This window comes from Maylandia zebra, linkage group LG22 (assembly GCF_041146795.1).
Source record: "Maylandia zebra isolate NMK-2024a linkage group LG22, Mzebra_GT3a, whole genome shotgun sequence".
In the NCBI taxonomy this organism is placed as follows: Eukaryota; Metazoa; Chordata; class Actinopteri; order Cichliformes; family Cichlidae; genus Maylandia; species Maylandia zebra.
In genome coordinates, this window is record NC_135187.1 from 6,381,900 (window position 1) to 6,399,501 (window position 17,602).

The 17,602-nt window shown below is 40.4% G+C and overlaps 3 protein-coding genes across 4 annotated transcripts in view; all 3 read right to left on the minus strand.

Annotated features, from left to right (window-relative positions):
• LOC101471461 (class I histocompatibility antigen, F10 alpha chain) overlaps positions 1-2,925 on the minus strand; it is a 76,057-nt gene extending 73,132 nt beyond the window's left edge. The window contains exon 1 of the mRNA XM_076878922.1: positions 2,625-2,925. Within this exon, the coding sequence (XP_076735037.1) occupies positions 2,625-2,841 (217 nt within the window). The 5' untranslated portion in view covers positions 2,842-2,925. The remainder of the gene's footprint in view (positions 1-2,624) is intronic.
• LOC101471753 (class I histocompatibility antigen, F10 alpha chain) overlaps positions 1-6,211 on the minus strand; it is a 111,794-nt gene extending 105,583 nt beyond the window's left edge. The window contains exons 1-2 of one of the 2 annotated variants that reach the window (XM_076878931.1): positions 5,954-6,211; positions 3,855-4,133 (exon numbers count right to left, since the gene is read on the minus strand). In XM_076878931.1, the coding sequence (XP_076735046.1) occupies positions 3,855-4,133; positions 5,954-6,140 (466 nt within the window). In that variant the 5' untranslated portion in view covers positions 6,141-6,211. The remainder of the gene's footprint in view (positions 1-3,854; positions 4,134-5,953) is intronic. The other variant, XM_076878930.1, reaches the window with a different exon arrangement.
• The window catches only part of LOC143414483 (class I histocompatibility antigen, F10 alpha chain-like), a 44,705-nt gene that overhangs the window by 1,155 nt on the left and 25,948 nt on the right, over positions 1-17,602 (minus strand). Inside the window, exons 6-7 of the mRNA XM_076878929.1 lie at positions 273-290; positions 33-101 (exon numbers count right to left, since the gene is read on the minus strand). Of these exons, the coding sequence (XP_076735044.1) occupies positions 55-101; positions 273-290 (65 nt within the window). The 3' untranslated portion in view covers positions 33-54. The remainder of the gene's footprint in view (positions 1-32; positions 102-272; positions 291-17,602) is intronic.

Below are 17,602 nucleotides of genomic sequence, written 5' to 3' on the forward strand. Positions count from 1 at the left end.
AAAACATGAGACACAAATATGAAGTAACTCACTGTGTGCAGAGCTGTTTGTGGTTTAGGCTCGAGGAATCATTTGCTCCTGGACTTCACGGTTCTCTACAGCTGTAGGTCAGAAACACAATGTTAGTCCACATCCTGCTCTCATCTGTCACTTTTACAACAACCGAACACAACAGGAAACAGCCCTGAAAGACTGTTTAGATTAGAGTACAGAAACCCTTTTTAATTTAGTGTGGAGAAGAGATTAGAGAAAAGGGACAAAGTTTAACTTACGAGATGGGGGACGTTTGTCTGAAATAAAAAGGAAAAAATACATCATTTTAATAATTTGTTATAAATGTTAACACAATTTTTTTTTCATGTATTATACAAGGCATCAAACATAATTTCATATTTTCATTTTGTAATCTGGACAAAAGCATTAATTTAATTTGTAAAATTAAAAACATAGACACTGGGCTTACTCACTAATGTGTTTATAGATATATTCTGACTTTTCCCACAAAATGTGCTCGTGTAAAATTTATAAGTAAAGCGACCGATGGTAGAGAACGTACACATTTCTAATGCAGGTAAAGGTGTACCTTAGGATGTGTTTGTTTGGCAGAGTTGATGGTTAAGAAAAGAGAAACAATGTTTGGGTTTCAGTAACTGAGTTGGTGGTTATTTTGTTCCCTGACACCCAAACTGTAGCTCAGGTGTAAAAAACAAAACAAAAACAAAAAAACCACAAAGACAGAAAGAAAAATGATGCAGAAAAAAGTAAATAACAGACAAGAAGAAAAAGTGAAGTAACTGGACAAAAATCTACATGTGCAGAGAAATGAAGGGGCAAGCTATGAAACACAACGAGCATGATTAATGAATATCGTTGTAATATATTGAGGATTTAAAAGAGTCTGATCATCCTGCTGGCAGAGAAAGTGTTAAAATACATTAATATTAACCTGAAGACTCAGCTTACGCTGCTTTTGGTTGTTACCTGTTTAATCCTGTGTGCATTGTTTGTTTTCTTTTGAAAACTGTTAATAATGACTTCAATTAAGTCATATTACTCTTACTACTAGAGCAGGGCGATATGACCAAAAATATTTATCACGATATACATTTGAAAATTTGCGATAACGATATAATTGACACTAGACAAAATACTTTACAACTCCACAACTTTATTAGTGCAAAAAACCCCAACAAACCATCAATGTATTTTCACTTAAACAAGCAGCTGTTTTTATGTGCATTAAAGTTATATAAAAAATTGACAGTGCAAATGCAAATCCTTTAACCAAAAGGCATTTCCAGTGGAAACTGGCCGACATATCTTCAGCATAACCATGTATAATATCCACAAAACTTAAAAAGAGGTTATACACACACAATACGGTAATATTATGTTGAAGCGCAGTACGTATCACTCCGCGAGGCTCCTCCCTACGATAGCCGTAATGCTCCGACAATCCATCAAGCGGTGCGGGTTCGTAGCTTAGCAAAGTCGTACTGAAACATTTGACAGATTTTCAAGCGCCGTGTACATAAAATCGTTTCCAGGTCAGTAAACACAACCAGAATTCATACATAAGGCACACGGGGTTATAAGGGGCTCTGTCGATTTTCAGAAAAATCCAAGGATTGATTTTAAGTGTGCCGTATTTTCCAAAAAACACGGTAATAACGACGGCCCGCTAGCATGCTCTACCAAAAATAGTGCTTTGTTGTGTATCTGACAGACGAAAGCTAAACCAGTTCCACACCACTGATGTTGCAGCATTTTTACAAACCAATTCTGGTTCATCCGTTTCATTCAACGATCCGCTTTCGCTCTTCTCATTCTGCGTCGCCGCCATGTGCGTATGTAAACAAAGACACTGCGCATGCGCGTTTTACCCATATTCTATCGATATTTCATTTTCTTATCGTTGCCCAACATTATACCGGTATTACCGTGAACGGTATGATATAGCCCAGCCCTACTTACTATCATTATTATTGTTAGCACTATGTCATCATTGTTGTTTGCATTATACAAGAAAAATCCAGGAAGTTTGTTTCTCACCTGTCCTCTTGTTGTAAACAATGAATGCGATCACAGCGATGACAGCAAGTTCAACCACAGCAACAACAACAGAGATGATCAGGAAGAAGGAATTTCCTGTGGATCACAGAACAAACAAAAGGTGAGAACAAAACTTTCCAATCAGATAACAATCATGTACAAAAGCTTTGTTTATGGTCACTACATATTTGTCTCACTAATGTTTGTTTTCATTCCAACAATAAAAGTTCTGCCATTAAATTAAATTTCAATACACTGCCAATAAATTTGAACATATGTTTCAAAATATACATTTTCCCCCATTTACTATTTAATCTTCTAAAACTGTCCATTAGTCAGATAATCAGTGGCCACACACGAACATGTTTTATATTCATCAATGTTCAGCAAGGAAAAAATGTGGTGGAAAAACACAACTTGGTCTAAACTGATTTAGGTCTTAAAATTATTCTGACAGAAAGAAAACCTAAACAAACAAACTTTCTCATCCAACATGAACCGCAGGGTATTGCAGTAATTTAAGTGTGTGTTTCCCATGTTCATCACTCATCTGATCCTGATTCCAGACTCACCTTCATTGGTCTTGATCTCTGATTTGTCCAGTCTGGTGGCGATGTCCTCGTTCACACCAGAGAGCTGAAACACACATCTGTATCTGTGCCAGTCTTCAGGTTTGACTGATGAGACATCCAGGTCAACACTCATCTGGAAGGTCCCGTCATTGTTGGTGAGAATCTCTCCTTTGTTCACACCCTCATGAAACTCCTCTCCATCTTTTTTCCAGACCATCTCGGCTCTGTTAGGATAGAAACCTGTAGCGTGGCAGGTGACTGGAGAGGAGGAAGACTTCTGGAGGAGAGACACTTTGGGAACGTCTGTGGAGTAAAGACAGTTCATTCTTTCTGTATTATTACTATTATTTGTATTTGAGCTGGAGGGGTGCATAGTGCAGACGAGACGTGAAGAAAAGAGTGCAGACAAGGTGGAGTGGATGGAGACGAGCAAGAGTGGAAAGGAAGGTTTACAAGATGGCAGTGAGACCTGCTGTGATTTAATATCTGAGGATGGTGGCACTGAGACAAATACAGGAGACAGAACTGATGATATTAAAATTATCATAAGGAGTGAGAAGGATTAGAAATGAGTATATCAGAGCTAAAACTGTGGAAGATGATCTGCTATGACGACCAGGAGCAACTTTAAAAGATTATTATTATTATTATTATTATTTAAACCATGTGATGTAGTTTATAAATTTAAATTAAATTTAAAAAATGTGTCAAAAGGCCACGCGAAGTGCAATTATATTAACCCTTTCACACATAGTGGTCACTACAGTGGACAACTATTCAAAGGCTGTTTTCTTGTATTTGTGTCAGTGTTGATGGTAAACTTGCACATAAACCACTACATTGAACACTGATGAGTCACTCCATGCCTTGCAGGGTTATAGTTGTTACATATATTGTTATACTGTTATAAAATATTTTAAAAATATATTTTTGTTATGTTATAGTTTTTACACAGTGTATATTAATTATTCATTTGTCAGATTCATAAGTCAAAATGTTTGTTGTACAACTAAGTGGACATGTAAAAATACTCTTTGAAAATGAAAAGTACGTTTAAAAAAATGAAGTTCAAAAATCTTTTTTTCATGCCTTAAGATGAATAAAAATACTCAAGAAAAAAAAGCCCTGATTGAGGTTTTCATAATTCATGCATGAAAAAGTTAATTTAATATCATATTAAGTAATAAACTGAGACATAACTTTTAATCTAATTCTGCTCATAGATTTTACCTGTCCTCATCAGAGAGCTCCTCCCATAGTTCACATACTTCTTCAGCCACTCAGGACAAATCTGGGTGAGGTAGTTCTTTTTCTGAACAGTCAGAGCTCTGTCATGATCCAACTTTATCTTTGTCATGACAGCCTGTTGTTTTTTAGCGACCCACGTCTGTTCCTTCAGGTCAAACATTATGTAGTCCTCTCCATCATAACCAAACTGCTCATGTCCAGTCACTTCACCTGTTTCTTCATCCCATTCACAGCCGTACATCCTCTGGACAATGTGAACACCTGACAAAAACACAGAGACAAAGACTGCAGTGAACCAGAGAGAGGCTGCACTAAAGTCTTATACTGACACAGAGACGTGATCAACATATAGAGGATCTACATTTATGGCTGCTTTTGTCTCACTGGAAGATTTTTAAAACCAATCATCATTAACAATGTAGATTTTAGAAAAGGACACTGGGAAAAAACAGAATTCATTCTCTCCCGTTAGCACATCTACGTCCTGCCTGCAGAGATATCACTGCACAGTTTATCTATGCTGCTGTAGGTGGAGCAACTTCCTGTGAGCTGCAGGATCAGACAAATACACTAAGCTGGATCCTCAGCAGCCGACACAGATCCTGATTCTAGATTTAAATTTACATCCTCTGAAACTCTGCAGCCGTCATCAGTCCTAAAAAATCCTTCCTGTGAGAAACTAAACACCAGACTGTCCTGAGGTTTTTCTAGATGTGTCTCTGTTTAATATGATCATGTGACATTAATCTAATCTGGAGTTCTACTTACAGTATTTCAGGCTCCAGCAAATGCTTCATGTCATCATTGATGACGATGCAAGAAATAATTTTTGATAAATCAGCTAATTTCTTTTGCTGTGACCTGACAAAAAGGTGAAAAAGGTTCCTCTAAGATTTTACAACCATGTTGTCATTTTTATTACATTTACTAAGAGCAGAGGACTGAAACAATAACTCAGACCTTGAATTTGACTCCATGCTGGGACACTTTGGTGTTTTTCAGCGCTGTGACCAGATCAGATTTTGCACTAAAAATATTAAAACATTCACGTTAATGATATTATTGGATGTGTAGCACAGAGATCTGTGGGCGTCTTTGAGTAGGAACCTGAGCGCTGCTGATGCTGTGATGACAGCCGACAGTCTACAGGTGAGAGGAGTCATTCCTGCTTTTATAACATCGCTGCTCTCAAAGCCACGAGAAAAGCCTCGGTGCATCAAGCCCCTCTAGCCCCCCCCCCCCCCCCCCCCCCACCCTCTGCACGTGCCTGGTATGAATCGAGATCGCGATTTTCTAACGATTAATCGTGCAGCCCTACTGTTGATGGTGTCTGACATATTTTCTTTTTCTATAATTTATTACAACATGTGATTATTTGTGAGGGTCGTCTGAACTGAGACACGGAGCGACTTCCTGTGAGCTGCAGAAACAGACAAACACACTAAGATGGATCCTGAGCAGCAGACTCAGATCCTGATCCTGGGTTTAAGTTTCCATCCTCTGAAACTCTGCAGCCTCCTATCATTCTAAAAAAATCATATAACTGCGGGAAAACTACACACCAGACTATGTTGAGGTCTTTCTAGAAGCTTCCACTGAAGGAGAGTTTCAGTCCAGGATTGTTTTTATTAAAAGTTAAATATTAGTTCAGAATAATTGTAAAACAAACACACCTCAGACTGATTATTTAGATCCAGCTGATTTTCTGGAGATTAATTTCTGAATAATCGATTATTAAGAAATTGTAGCAAAAACAACCATCAAGGTTTCAGAGGCAAAAAATCCTAAATATTAACCGAAAACTTCAAATATCATGAATTTATCTTTATTATTTGATTATTTTGATCAACTAAACAGTTAAATTATGACAGTTCATACAAACATGATCATTAAAGCTGTTTGAATTAAATTAAAGTTTCACAGACTGTAGTTCTACATTTATTACGAATTATTATGTCAAAAATTTTAATCCGTAATCTGAATGAAATATTAAATGTGTGTGCAAACCTGTTTACTACTGTAAACAAAACACACTGAAAACATTAACAGCAAATATCAGTAAAAATGAAACATGAACAAACCTCCAGTTTGGTTGAAGCGAGGCTTTAAAATCTCAATGTTGGCTTTGAACCCCTGCTGCTGATCCCTGGAGATATCAGTCTCCCTCTCCCAGTACTGCTGATCTGTGTTCCTGGCAAACCAGTCCTGTTTGGGCACCATTTTCTCCGTGTCGCTGTCATAATATTCAATCTGAACATCATCAACCATCCCAACAGACACAAACTCTGGGAAGTTTGGGACTTGAGAGGATCCAGTAAGGAAATACTTCAGCGAGTGGGTCACTGTAAGAAACAGTTAATGTTGTGAGATCTCAGGAACACAGACTTATAAATTCTTTTATTTTTTAAATAACACAATAAGAAAAACTACAGCACATTAAGGACTTCCTGTAATAATCCTGCTGTCCCTTCAATAAACACAAAATAGATTTATGAATAGATATTCAGTCTTTAATGTCATTTTTCTGAACCTAGTTTGAACCTGATTATTCACAGAAAGTTTTAAAACTGGTGTTTATCCTTCAGTTTGGTTTAATTCAGTTTTCACAATTGATGGTTTGAACTCATTATAGGTTTTAATTTAACTATATTTTTATTTTTGCTTTCATTGTTAAACAAAATACATATTCTTTTTAATCTGTTTTGCTTTTGTTACGCAGCATCACTTCTGAAGTGAGTTTTTCTCTTTTGCATTTCAATTTTTGATTACAAATTATATGAACTGATTGAAGCATATCGATGCTTCTTCTTCGTTTATATTATTTTTATAGATTTTTTTAAGCTTAAAATTGTTACAGAAAGTTTTACTTCCAATATCTTTGATCGATAATATTATCAATAAAACCAACGCTAATGTTAGGTAACTATTATTTGGGGAATATTATCTTAGCAATTGTTATTTTATCTTTTATTCTGTAATCAGGTTTTCAGGTGAGTTTTCAGTTATCAAAAGTCAACAATATTTGTGTTAGTTTAAAACGCTTCTCATTAGCGCTCCCTGCTGGAAATAAAATGCAAAACTTTTCTGGTATTTCTCACCTGCAGCTTCTTATTGATCATTCAGCAGTGATACAAAAAATTAGTTCGTGATGGTATGTGTAGTGTACTCGCACTTTACATACATAAACTATCTGATATTATTAAGTAATAATGATTTAATTTGCATCTCAATTCAGTTCAATTGAATTCTATTTTATTTTATTTATAGACGTCACAACAAAAGTCACCTCATTGCGCTGTTAATTAAGCAATAACACCAGAAAAACAGTGAACTTCATATCCGGGTGTAACTACTCGTTAGTTACGATATGTGTGCGCATGTTTGTCAAACAGAAAATATTCACAAGCATAACACTGGTGAATAATACTGAAGACAATACAAAGCAGGAGTCTTTTAACTTTTAATAGACTGCATAAAATGACATGTGGCTCTTCATATACTGAACAAATAATTTTTAAATAATAGTAAAATAAAAATAATATTTATAAAGATACTTAAATGAACTTTAGTTAACTTTAATGAGCAGCTGTTGTGTGAAAATGTTTTAAACCCTCATGAAAATTAAAATAGTACTTGGTTTTTAAAATAAACGTTTTAATTATTGTCACCAGATTATCATCAGACCTCCTCACTGATGTTTTATTTGTTGGACTGTTTGGAAACACAGCAGAGTCACAACGCGTAAAAATGCGTCACGAACGGTTTAAACCCGGAAATCATCAAATAGTTTGGGACATAAGTCGCCTTGTTTTAATCTTTGCCTTCATCTAAACTTTAATGTTTATTATTAGGTATTGAAGAGATAAACAGACGATTTAATTACCTGTATAATATAATCGATTGTTTCTAAACATTGACATTTTCTACTAGGATCCATTACAACTAAATGTTTAGCGTACAGGAACTTTCAGGGGAGCAAACAGTCCGTCCATTTGTCTTTCAAATTCCATAAATCTGACATAGAAAAAGACAAAAATATAACAGTCAAACTGACCTGCCGCTAGCCCATGTATTTCCAGGAGAAGAAAGAAGATGAAAGCCTTCATTGTGACCATAAACATCCAAACATTTAACAGACTTTATGCGTTTGCTTGTCCAGAAAAAGCTAAAGATAAAATGGAGAACCAGGAGAAACGTCACCATTAGCCTCGATCAGAGCCAATAGGGATTTACTCTGAGAGTAAACGTCACTTAAATCAACGAAACTGAAAGTAAAATATCTCATATGAACCAGTTTATCACGAAGGGAAGTTTAGTTTCATCTGGTCTTTATAAATTTTTATGTTATGACAGGTGTAGTTCATGTTATGTCGCGTATACACTGTATAATTTATTTTCTATTCAGTGGATAAAACCTTGTTAAGTTTCTCAGTGGAGTGATTTGTATTCATTTTAAACGCATACACTGATACACACTCATCCCCCCTCCCTTTCCAAACGCCTTCGATGCTTGTCCCCTCCCGGTGCAGATGGCGGGTCGACTGGACCAGCGCAGACATGCTGAGGTAGGATGGATTCCCAGAACACCGGCTCCTCGTCAGCCCGGGCTAGTAATCAGGTCGTGACAAGTAAGCGCTTTTGCTTCCCCGTACACTGGCACTCATCTCTACTCTCCTTTTTCCGTAGACCGTTCGAGCACTTCCTCACGGCGCCAGAATTGTGTTGTTTGTGTCACCTTTGTTTGTGTAACCCCCTGCACTGTGTCCAAAACATGTCTGTGTGTTCTGCTCCCATGGTCCACCCGCATCGTGTCATAACAAAGAGACAACTCATTTTAAATTGTATTTTTGAGAAATTTGTTACTAGCAGCCTCTCACAAACAAACATTTGCTGAAGTTGTTGAAGTGGACTGAAAATCAGTGGCAACAGGAACGGAAACAAACAAGGTAAAGTACTGAGAACAGTAACTAACAGGTAACTGACAAGGTCACGACAGAAGTACAGCACAGGAATCCTGAGTTTGAGAGTTTTCCCTGGAGAGAGAGACTATCTGTGGATCTGTTTGTGCTGGCACCCTGGACAGCTAGCAATCATTCCTTTTGTTTGTAACCCTGTTTTGCCTTCACCGTAAATAAACACAATGTCACTGAACCTTTAAGTCTCACACTCTTGAGTCCAATCCTTTCCAGTGTCCATGACAGTTTAATCGATTAACTGAGAAATTGCAGAAAAAACAGGAACCTGTAAATATTTGGAGTTTAGTTGGATGAAATACTTTCATTATGATTTAATCATCAAACCTGCTGTTGATTAATTTTCCTTTGACCATCTAACTGAGTATTTGGTTCAAGACTAAGCCACTGTGGTCAAGGCAAGTTAATACCATCTAAACAAGAGTTCGGAGTCGGACTGTGATCTAAATGACAAATTTTCAATGTACTGCAAAAACAAACAAAAAAACATTAACAGCATGTGTCAGTTAAAACATCAACAAACCTCCAGTTTGGTTGAAGCGCTGCTTTAAATTATTAATGGAGGGAAAAACGCAGTGTTCCTCTCCCAGTGCTGTGTATCTGCTGCATCGTTCATCCACTGCTGTTTGGGTTCAGCTCTCCTGGTGCTGCTGTCATAACGAATCATCTGAACTTCATCAATCATCCCCGTGGATCCGGCTCTGGGGACTCGGGGTCCGTGAGCAGTGTGGGCTATTATTATTATTATTATTATTATTATTATTATTATTAGGTGTGTGTTTCATCTGCACTGCTACTGTTCTCTGTCCACATTTGTATGTAGGCAGGTGTGTGTGTGTGTGTGTGTGTGTGTGTGTGTGTGTGTGTGTGTGTGTGTGTGTGTGTTTGTGCATGTGTTTTCTGTGGCCAAGTCACAGCTGTTTTGGTAGCTCTCGTGACTTTAATAGCAACGCCATAAACGACACTGGGACAGCTCTGTCTTAACGTGGCGACTCCGTTTATTGCCAAACTGCAACATACAATACATGGCCCAACCGCCAGAGGGTGCTGCCTTAACTATTGGATAAATCCTTACCATAACATCCCCCTTTCTGAGTACATTATAACCATAATGTTTCCTGTGCTAATCCACAGTTATGTCAACACTACATTCACTGCAACTTAACTTGTAGCTGAATATTTCAATGCTGTTACATTAACTTTTATTCCGTAACGGACATTTATTGTTTCCACTTTATAACAATTATTTTATTTAACTGTGTGAACTTATCCAACTATGAAGGTGGGGTAGACTTCCCAATCCTTCCGCTGAGTGAGGGGATTATTCTGCCCCTGGCTGGTCACTCAGGTGCTCGAGAGTACCTACTACCTACTTCAAAGTCTTTAAGGTACCTCGGTGGGTTTCTGTCTCTGGTGGGATATCTTTTCTCAGTAATCCGGTCATTCGGTGGTGTAAGACACTGCTGTGCCTGGTTCAAAACCGGGCTGCTGCTGTCTTCTGGTATGACAGGGATTTGCTGTTCTGTCGGTTCCATCTTGGTCTCTTTTAGTGTGATGAGATGGCTCCTGTTTCGACGTAGAAGTCCTCTCGGGGTCTCAACAAGGTAAGAACGCGGCGTCTCTGCTCTGCCTGATATAGTTCCATTTGTTTTCATGTCTGTGATCCAGACTTGATCTCCTGGGTGTAGTCCTGTGAGGTCTTGTGCTCTGTGCCTGTTGTTGAACCATTTCCACTGTTTTTCTCTCTCCTTCCCTTCTCTCTCTCTCAGTTTAGTGATGTTTGTCCAGCCTGGGTTGAGGCAGGATGGAAGTATGGGAACTGTGGTACGAAGTTTCCTCCCCATCAGAAGCTCTTTACTGTTCTCACTGCTCTTTCAGCCTCACCATTGCTCTGAGGGAATCTCGGGCTGGAAGTGGTGTGGGCAAAGTCCCACTCTGAAGCAAACTTTTGGAAGTGTTCTGAGGAGAATTGTGGACCGTTATCCGACCTTAACTCTGTTGGAATGCCGTGGCGTGCGAATATGGACTTTAAGTGGTCAATCACTGCTGCTGATGTGGTAGAGGACAGCTTAGCTATTTCTATGTATCGTGAGAAATAGTCCACTGCAACCAAATACTGGCTGTTACTCCACTCAAAAAGATCAGCACCAACTAACTCCCACGGCCGTGTAGGAAACTCAGTTGGCATGAGTGTTTCTCTGGGTTGCTGTCTCACCTTTGCACACGTCTCACATTCTGCTACCAGCTGTTGTAGTTGAGAGCTCAGTCCTGGCCACCATACCGACTGCTTGGCTCGTTCCCTGGACTTTACAATGCCCTGGTGACCTGTGTGCAGTCGTGTCAAAACATCTTTTTGTAATATTTTTGGAATAACTATACGCATACCTTTTTTTTTTTTCATATTTTTATTGAGAGACAAGTGTACAGTGGTTTACAATGACAATACAATCTGTTCCCCTCACATATTTTTTTTAGTTTTTCTTACATGAACAGATACGATAACACACACACACACACACACACACACACACCCACACACACGCTTAAATAAACAAACAAAACAAAACCTAATAAGAAACCCAAAACAAACACAAACAACAAACCCCAAAACACACACAAAAAAAAAAAAAAAAAAAAAAAGGGGGGGGGGAAGAGATATGATATTAATCAGCAGGTAGAGCGTTTAATGACTTGCAATAGTCTACGAAGGGGCCCCAGATACAATAAAATTCTCTGTATTTGCCCTTCGCCACAAGGCCTATCTTTTGCAATTTAAGAAATGACATCACATCTCTAAACCAAAAAGAAACTGAAGGTGGCTTTGAAGATTTCCAAAGGAGTAAGATGCAACGTCTAGCCAAAAGTGATGTAAAGGCTAAAATTTGGAAATGTGTAGGGTCGGTTAGACCAGTGTTGACTGGAAGCCCAAAAACAGCTAGAAAAGGGTCCATGCAGATTTGGGTTCCAAGAGCCTTGGAAAGAATAACTGAATACTGACTCTAGAAGCCATGGAGTCTTGGGCACAGAAAGAACATATGGCCTAGGTCACATGGGGTGGCATGACATCTCTCACACTGATCCATCACTTGTGGGTAAATCTCAGACAGACGAGACTTTGAATAGTAAACCCTGTACAACACCTTGAACTGGATAAGTTGTAACCTGGCACAGGACGTACTATAACAGACATTGGATACTGCTTTCTCCCATTGCTGATCCGAAAAAGTACTCCTAACTCCCGCTCCCAAGCCCCCCTAATTTTAGCAACTGAATGGAGATTTAAATCCATAAGTTGTTTATATATTAAAGATATAATTGACTTCTTATTGGGTTTAAGGGATAAGAATTCCTCCCACGGTTGGACATTAGGAAGAAGAGGGTAGGAGGGGAAGAGAGCAGAAGTGCAATGCCGTGCCTGAAAATAACGGAATAGATTGGTAGCCGGAAGATTTGTTTCTGAACACAGGTCTAAAAAAGTTAAGAAAGTACCATCTTTATAGAGATCCTTAAACGTATTAATACCATGATGCTTCCACTGTACATAGGTACCATCAATGAGGCCAGGAGTAAACAGATGGTTCTGCGTGATGGGCATGTGTACTGACGCAGAGATGTACTTAAAATGACTCCTGAGTTGTGACCAGACCCTTAGACTAGACTGTACCACGGGATTTTGGGTGAAATGAGAAGGCTTAAGTGGTAGTGGAGAGAACAATAAAGCTTCTAAGGATGAGGAAGTGCACGACAGGCGTTCCAGTTTGCACCACAGCAGTTCTTGAGATTCAAGCCAATGGGTCAATTTGTGAACATGAGAGGACCAATAGTAAAATAAAAAGTTAGGCAAGGCAAGACCACCATCAAATGTCAGTCTCTGTAATAATGATTTCCTCACACTGGGATGTTTCCCTCCCCACAAAAACGATGTAACTAGCTGGTCTAACTTTTTGAAAAAAGCTTTAGGTAAAAATATAGGAATATTCTGAAACAGAAATAACAATCGAGGCAAAATGTTCATCTTTACAGCATTGATCCGACCAATTAGGGACAAAGGTAGCGATTTCCATCTCTGAAAATCTGATTGAATTTGAGTCATTAAAGGGGAGAAATTGGAAGAGTATAGAGAAGACAAAGTACGAGTCACGTTAACTCCCAAATATTTAAAGCCGGCAGGGCTAAGTCTAAAAGGAATGTCAGATTGTTTAAGTGTAAGACTTAAAGAATTTATGGGGAAACATTCACTTTTAAGAAGATTTATTTTGTAACCTGACAGAGAGCCGAACTTGTTTAATAGAGACATACGCATACCTTTTAAGAGAAGTTCATTTTCAACAGTCAGGTCCCCTGCATGCTGGTGGTATGGGAAACATGGACCTGGTATTTTGAGTTTGTCCGGCCAGCCATTCTTGCAGTAGAGTTTGATTTGTTTTAGTGTTTCGTCTTTGTCTTGCTGCTCTCTTATTTGTTGTAGTCTCTCCTCTGTTGCAGGAAGACCTGAAATCACCTGATGTGCATACAGGTTCATTTCGTCTCTTAATGTCTCGTCACAAACAGTTTTTTCTGGTGCTCTGGACAGCACGTCTGCAGTTGCGATGTGTTTGTCTGGGACATGTGAGATGGTGAAAGAGTACCGCATTAATCTCATTCTCAGTCTTTGTACTCGTGGTGGCAGTTCGTCTAAGTTCTTGGAGCCCAAAAGTGGTACTAAAGGCTTGTGATCTGTCTCAACATGGAACTCAATGCCTATAAGAAAATCAGAGAATCGCTCACATGCCCAGGTTATGGCTAACGCTTCCTTCTCTATTTGAGCGTACCTCTGTTCCGTGGGGGTTAATGCTCTTGAAGCGAAGGCCACTGGTTTGGTTGCGTCATCCTCTTGTTTCTGAAGTAGCACCGCTCCTAGTCCATAGGAGGATGCATCAGCTGATACTGTCGTTTGTGCTTTGGGGTTGTAGAGTGCCAAGTTCGGTGGTTTACTCAGTTCTGCCTTAATGTTGTCAAACGCTGTTTGTTGAGCCTCACTCCAACACCACATGTTTTTGGTACTGAGTAGTTCTCTCAACGGCTGTGTTTTCTCTGCTAAGTGGGGAAGGTACTTGCCTAGATGATTAACCATTCCTAGGAATCGTCTCACTCCACCCACATCGGTGGGTGCCTCCATGTTGCTGACCGCTTTCACTTTTTCTGGGTCTGCTTTGACTCCTGTAGTGTCAATGATCTGTCCGAGGAACTTGATTGATGTCTTTGCAAACTCACATTTCTCGCTTTTCAATGTCAAGCCTGCTTTTGTGAGCCGTTCCAGGACTGCGATCAGTCTCTTGTCGTGCTGGGTTTGTGTGTCAGCATAAACCAGAATGTCATCCATCTGGCAGACGACTCCTTCCAGCCCCTCTAAAAGCTGAGACATTCGTTTTTGGAAGTGTTCGGGGGCCGAAGATATGCCAAAACAAAGTCTATTAAAACAGAACCTTCCGAATGGCGTGATGAAGGTTGTGAGAAGAGCTGACTGTTTGGACAAAGGTATTTGCCAAAACCCTGAGTTAGCGTCGAGTTTTGAGAACAACTTTGCGCCCTCTAGCTGTCCTAGGGTGTGCTCAACTGATGGCAACATGTGTCTTTCTCTTTTCACAGAATTATTTAGTTTGGTCAAGTCCACGCACACATGCACTTCATCTCTGTTTGGTTTAGGTACTGGAACCATTCCTGCACACCAGTCGGTAGGCTGCTCTACTCTGGAGATTACACCTAACTCTTCCATACGAGCAAGCTCTCTTTTGACTTTGGGTAACAGGGGAAGCGGGACTCTTCTTGGAGTTGACAGGGCAAACGGTTTGGCGTCTGCTTTAAGCTCAATTTTGTATTCCCCCGCCATCCGGCCTAACCCACTGAATAGTGTTGGAAACTGCTGCTTCACTGTTTCTACTGAAGTGAGTGACACAGTTTCTATTCTAGCCACTAACCCGAGTGCTACGCTCGCTATGCGGCTTAGTAATCCTTGTGTCAGGTCTGCTACTACATACACAGGCTGTACTGTAGCTTTGCTTGGAGTGCTCAAGTTAGCAGTAAATTTCCCTCTAACTGTTAATGGAGACATTCCCACCCCATATAGTTTCAGATCTGTGGGTTGCAGCTGCGGTTTTTGTGCTAGAGTGTTGTACTCTTTTTCAGGCAAGACGGTTACGTCCGCTCCTGTATCAATTTTTAGCCAGCAGTCTGCATTGTTAACTTTTACTTTAGTCAACCACGCATCCTCTGTTCTATCTGAGGCTACCGTTCCCAGAAATGCTATTTCTCTTTCTTCTCTGTTACCACCCGCTGCACGTATTTCTCCCACTGCCCCAGACCTACATACTCTTGCGTAGTGACCTTTCTTTTTGCACTGATTGCAGAGTACCTCTCTGGCTGGGCACTGGTGTTTGCTGTGAAAGGGTGTCTTTCCACATCGGTTGCATTGGCTTTTCACATTCCTCTCCGTGGTTTGTGGTACAGTCTTTCGTGGTTTGAAGTGTTTCGTTTTTGCTTTAACGATGTCCACGTTGCAAAGATTCTCCTGCTTGAAGTTGTTTTTAAGAAGATCCTGTTGTTTCTTAACAAGTTCACTTTGGCGAATCCGTATCACTGCTTTTTCTAATGTGAGCTCCGCATCCATTTGTAGTTGCTCCGAGAGTCTCTTGTCTCTTATTCCGACAACGAGTCTGTCTCTTATCATTTCGCTGTGTAGCTGCCCGTAGCCGCAATGCTCTGCCAAGGCGTATAGAGATGTAATAAACCCGTCTGCGGTTTCGCCTGCTTCTTGCTGCCTTTGGTTGAATTTTGCTCGTTCAAAGATAACGTTTCTTCTGACGACAAAGTGTGCTTCAAGTTTGTCTTTGAGAATGTGGTACTCACTCGCCTCCTCGTCGTTTAGGTTCAGTGAAGTGATCACATCTTCCGCTTCATCACCCATTGTATATATCAGAGTGTTAACCTGGTTTTCGTCCGATTGTAGCTCGAGTCCGGATGCTATCCTGAACCTGTCGAAGCGTCGGATCCATTTCGGCCACTCTTCCGGCTTTGAAAAGTTGAACTTCGGCGGCGGTGATACTTGGAAGGCTGCTGGCGCGGCTGCCATGCTGCTAGTCGCGAGATGCTAGTTAGCGTTTGTTAATTTGTTAGCTTAGCTCTTACTGTGGCTGTTAATGCAAACTTGCAGGGCGAGTTCTCTCCGGTGAGGAAGTTTCCGTGTTCCGTTATGTTCTTCTTCTCTCCCGAGCACTTCTGACACCATGTTTTGGTAGCTCTCGTGACTTTAATAGCAACGCCATAAACGACACTGGGACAGCTCTGTCTTAACGTGGCGACTCCGTTTATTGCCAAACTGCAACATACAATACATGGCCCAACCGCCAGAGGGTGCTGCCTTAACTATTGGATAAATCCTTACCATAACAACAGCCACCTTCAGGCCTGGTGGGTGTGGCCCTGCTAGGGGACTGGCCACACCCGAAGTCCTTGCCACACACCTGCTGCTGATCTGGGCTCGTCGGGGGAGCAATTTAGGAGAGTGATGGAGCTTCCACTGGTGTGGGATTATTGTGTTAGACTTCATGTCAGTCTTCTAGTTTAGTTTAAAAGTCAGTGAGTGTATGTCTGCTGGGATTCAGTGTTTTAACGGCTGTCTCTATTGTTTTCCTCAGGAGGAGAAGAAGAAGACACGACATGGGAGTAAAGGGCAAGCACGGGGATTTATTGTCATTTTCGCACTGTAAATAAACACACCACTTGCAGTGAAGAGTCCAGCGTTCTGGGTCCTCCTTTCCCCCACATCCCCACGGCTTGCCCTGGCAAACCGTGACAATCCCAAGTGTAGAAATACTTCATAGAGTGGGTCACTGTAAGAAATATTTAATGTAGTGAGAAACAGCTTTAAAAATCAGCACATTTTCAAAATAAAAAAACTATACCCACATAGCAAGCAGGTCTGGCCCGGATCTGGTGTGAAGCCGGCACTGCTGGCTGACTTCTGGCATGATAAGACGTATGTCATCCAGGTATGGGCCAAGCCTGGCATAGATGGCGCTGTTTATGTGATGGCATGCCACATCTGGCCCGATTGTGGTTTGGTGTATGTGGCTCAGGCTCACAGAAAACGGGTCTGGCCCGGATCCGGCATTAAGCTGGCACTTCTGACTGACTGGTGTCATGGCAGGGTGTATGTCAACCAGATGTGGGTCAGGTCTGGCAATGATGGCACTATTTATGTTCCTATTTTCCTATTTTAGTTAGGAGACCCAAATGCCATGTTGCAATAATACACTGCTATAGTAGCCAACGTTTCAAATACAGGTTTGACAGGTTTGTGAGTGTACACTTTATACAAAACCTAGTGACGGTTTACTCATTTTTGCCAGTGGGTGGCTGTAACTCAGGAGGTAGAGCAGGTCACCTACTGCTCAGAAGGTTAGCGGTTTTATCCCTGGCTCCTCCAGTCTGCGTGTCAAGAGTGTGAATGTAGTTAGGAAGCACTCAGTTTAGAGAAACCGTGTGGTTGGGTGAATGTGACATGTTGTATTGACCACTTTCAATAATCTGGGAACGTGAAAAGCGTTGTATAAGAATCTGTTCATTCACTGTCTGAACAGAGTTTTGTCATGTTACTTTTGCACTACTATGCACATGTTTTTATTACATGGCTTAATTAAGGTACACATTAGGCTGACATCTGGGGCCAGAGTTGAAACTCTTCTGGGCCAGCAAAGGAGCACCAGTGTGTCTGCAACT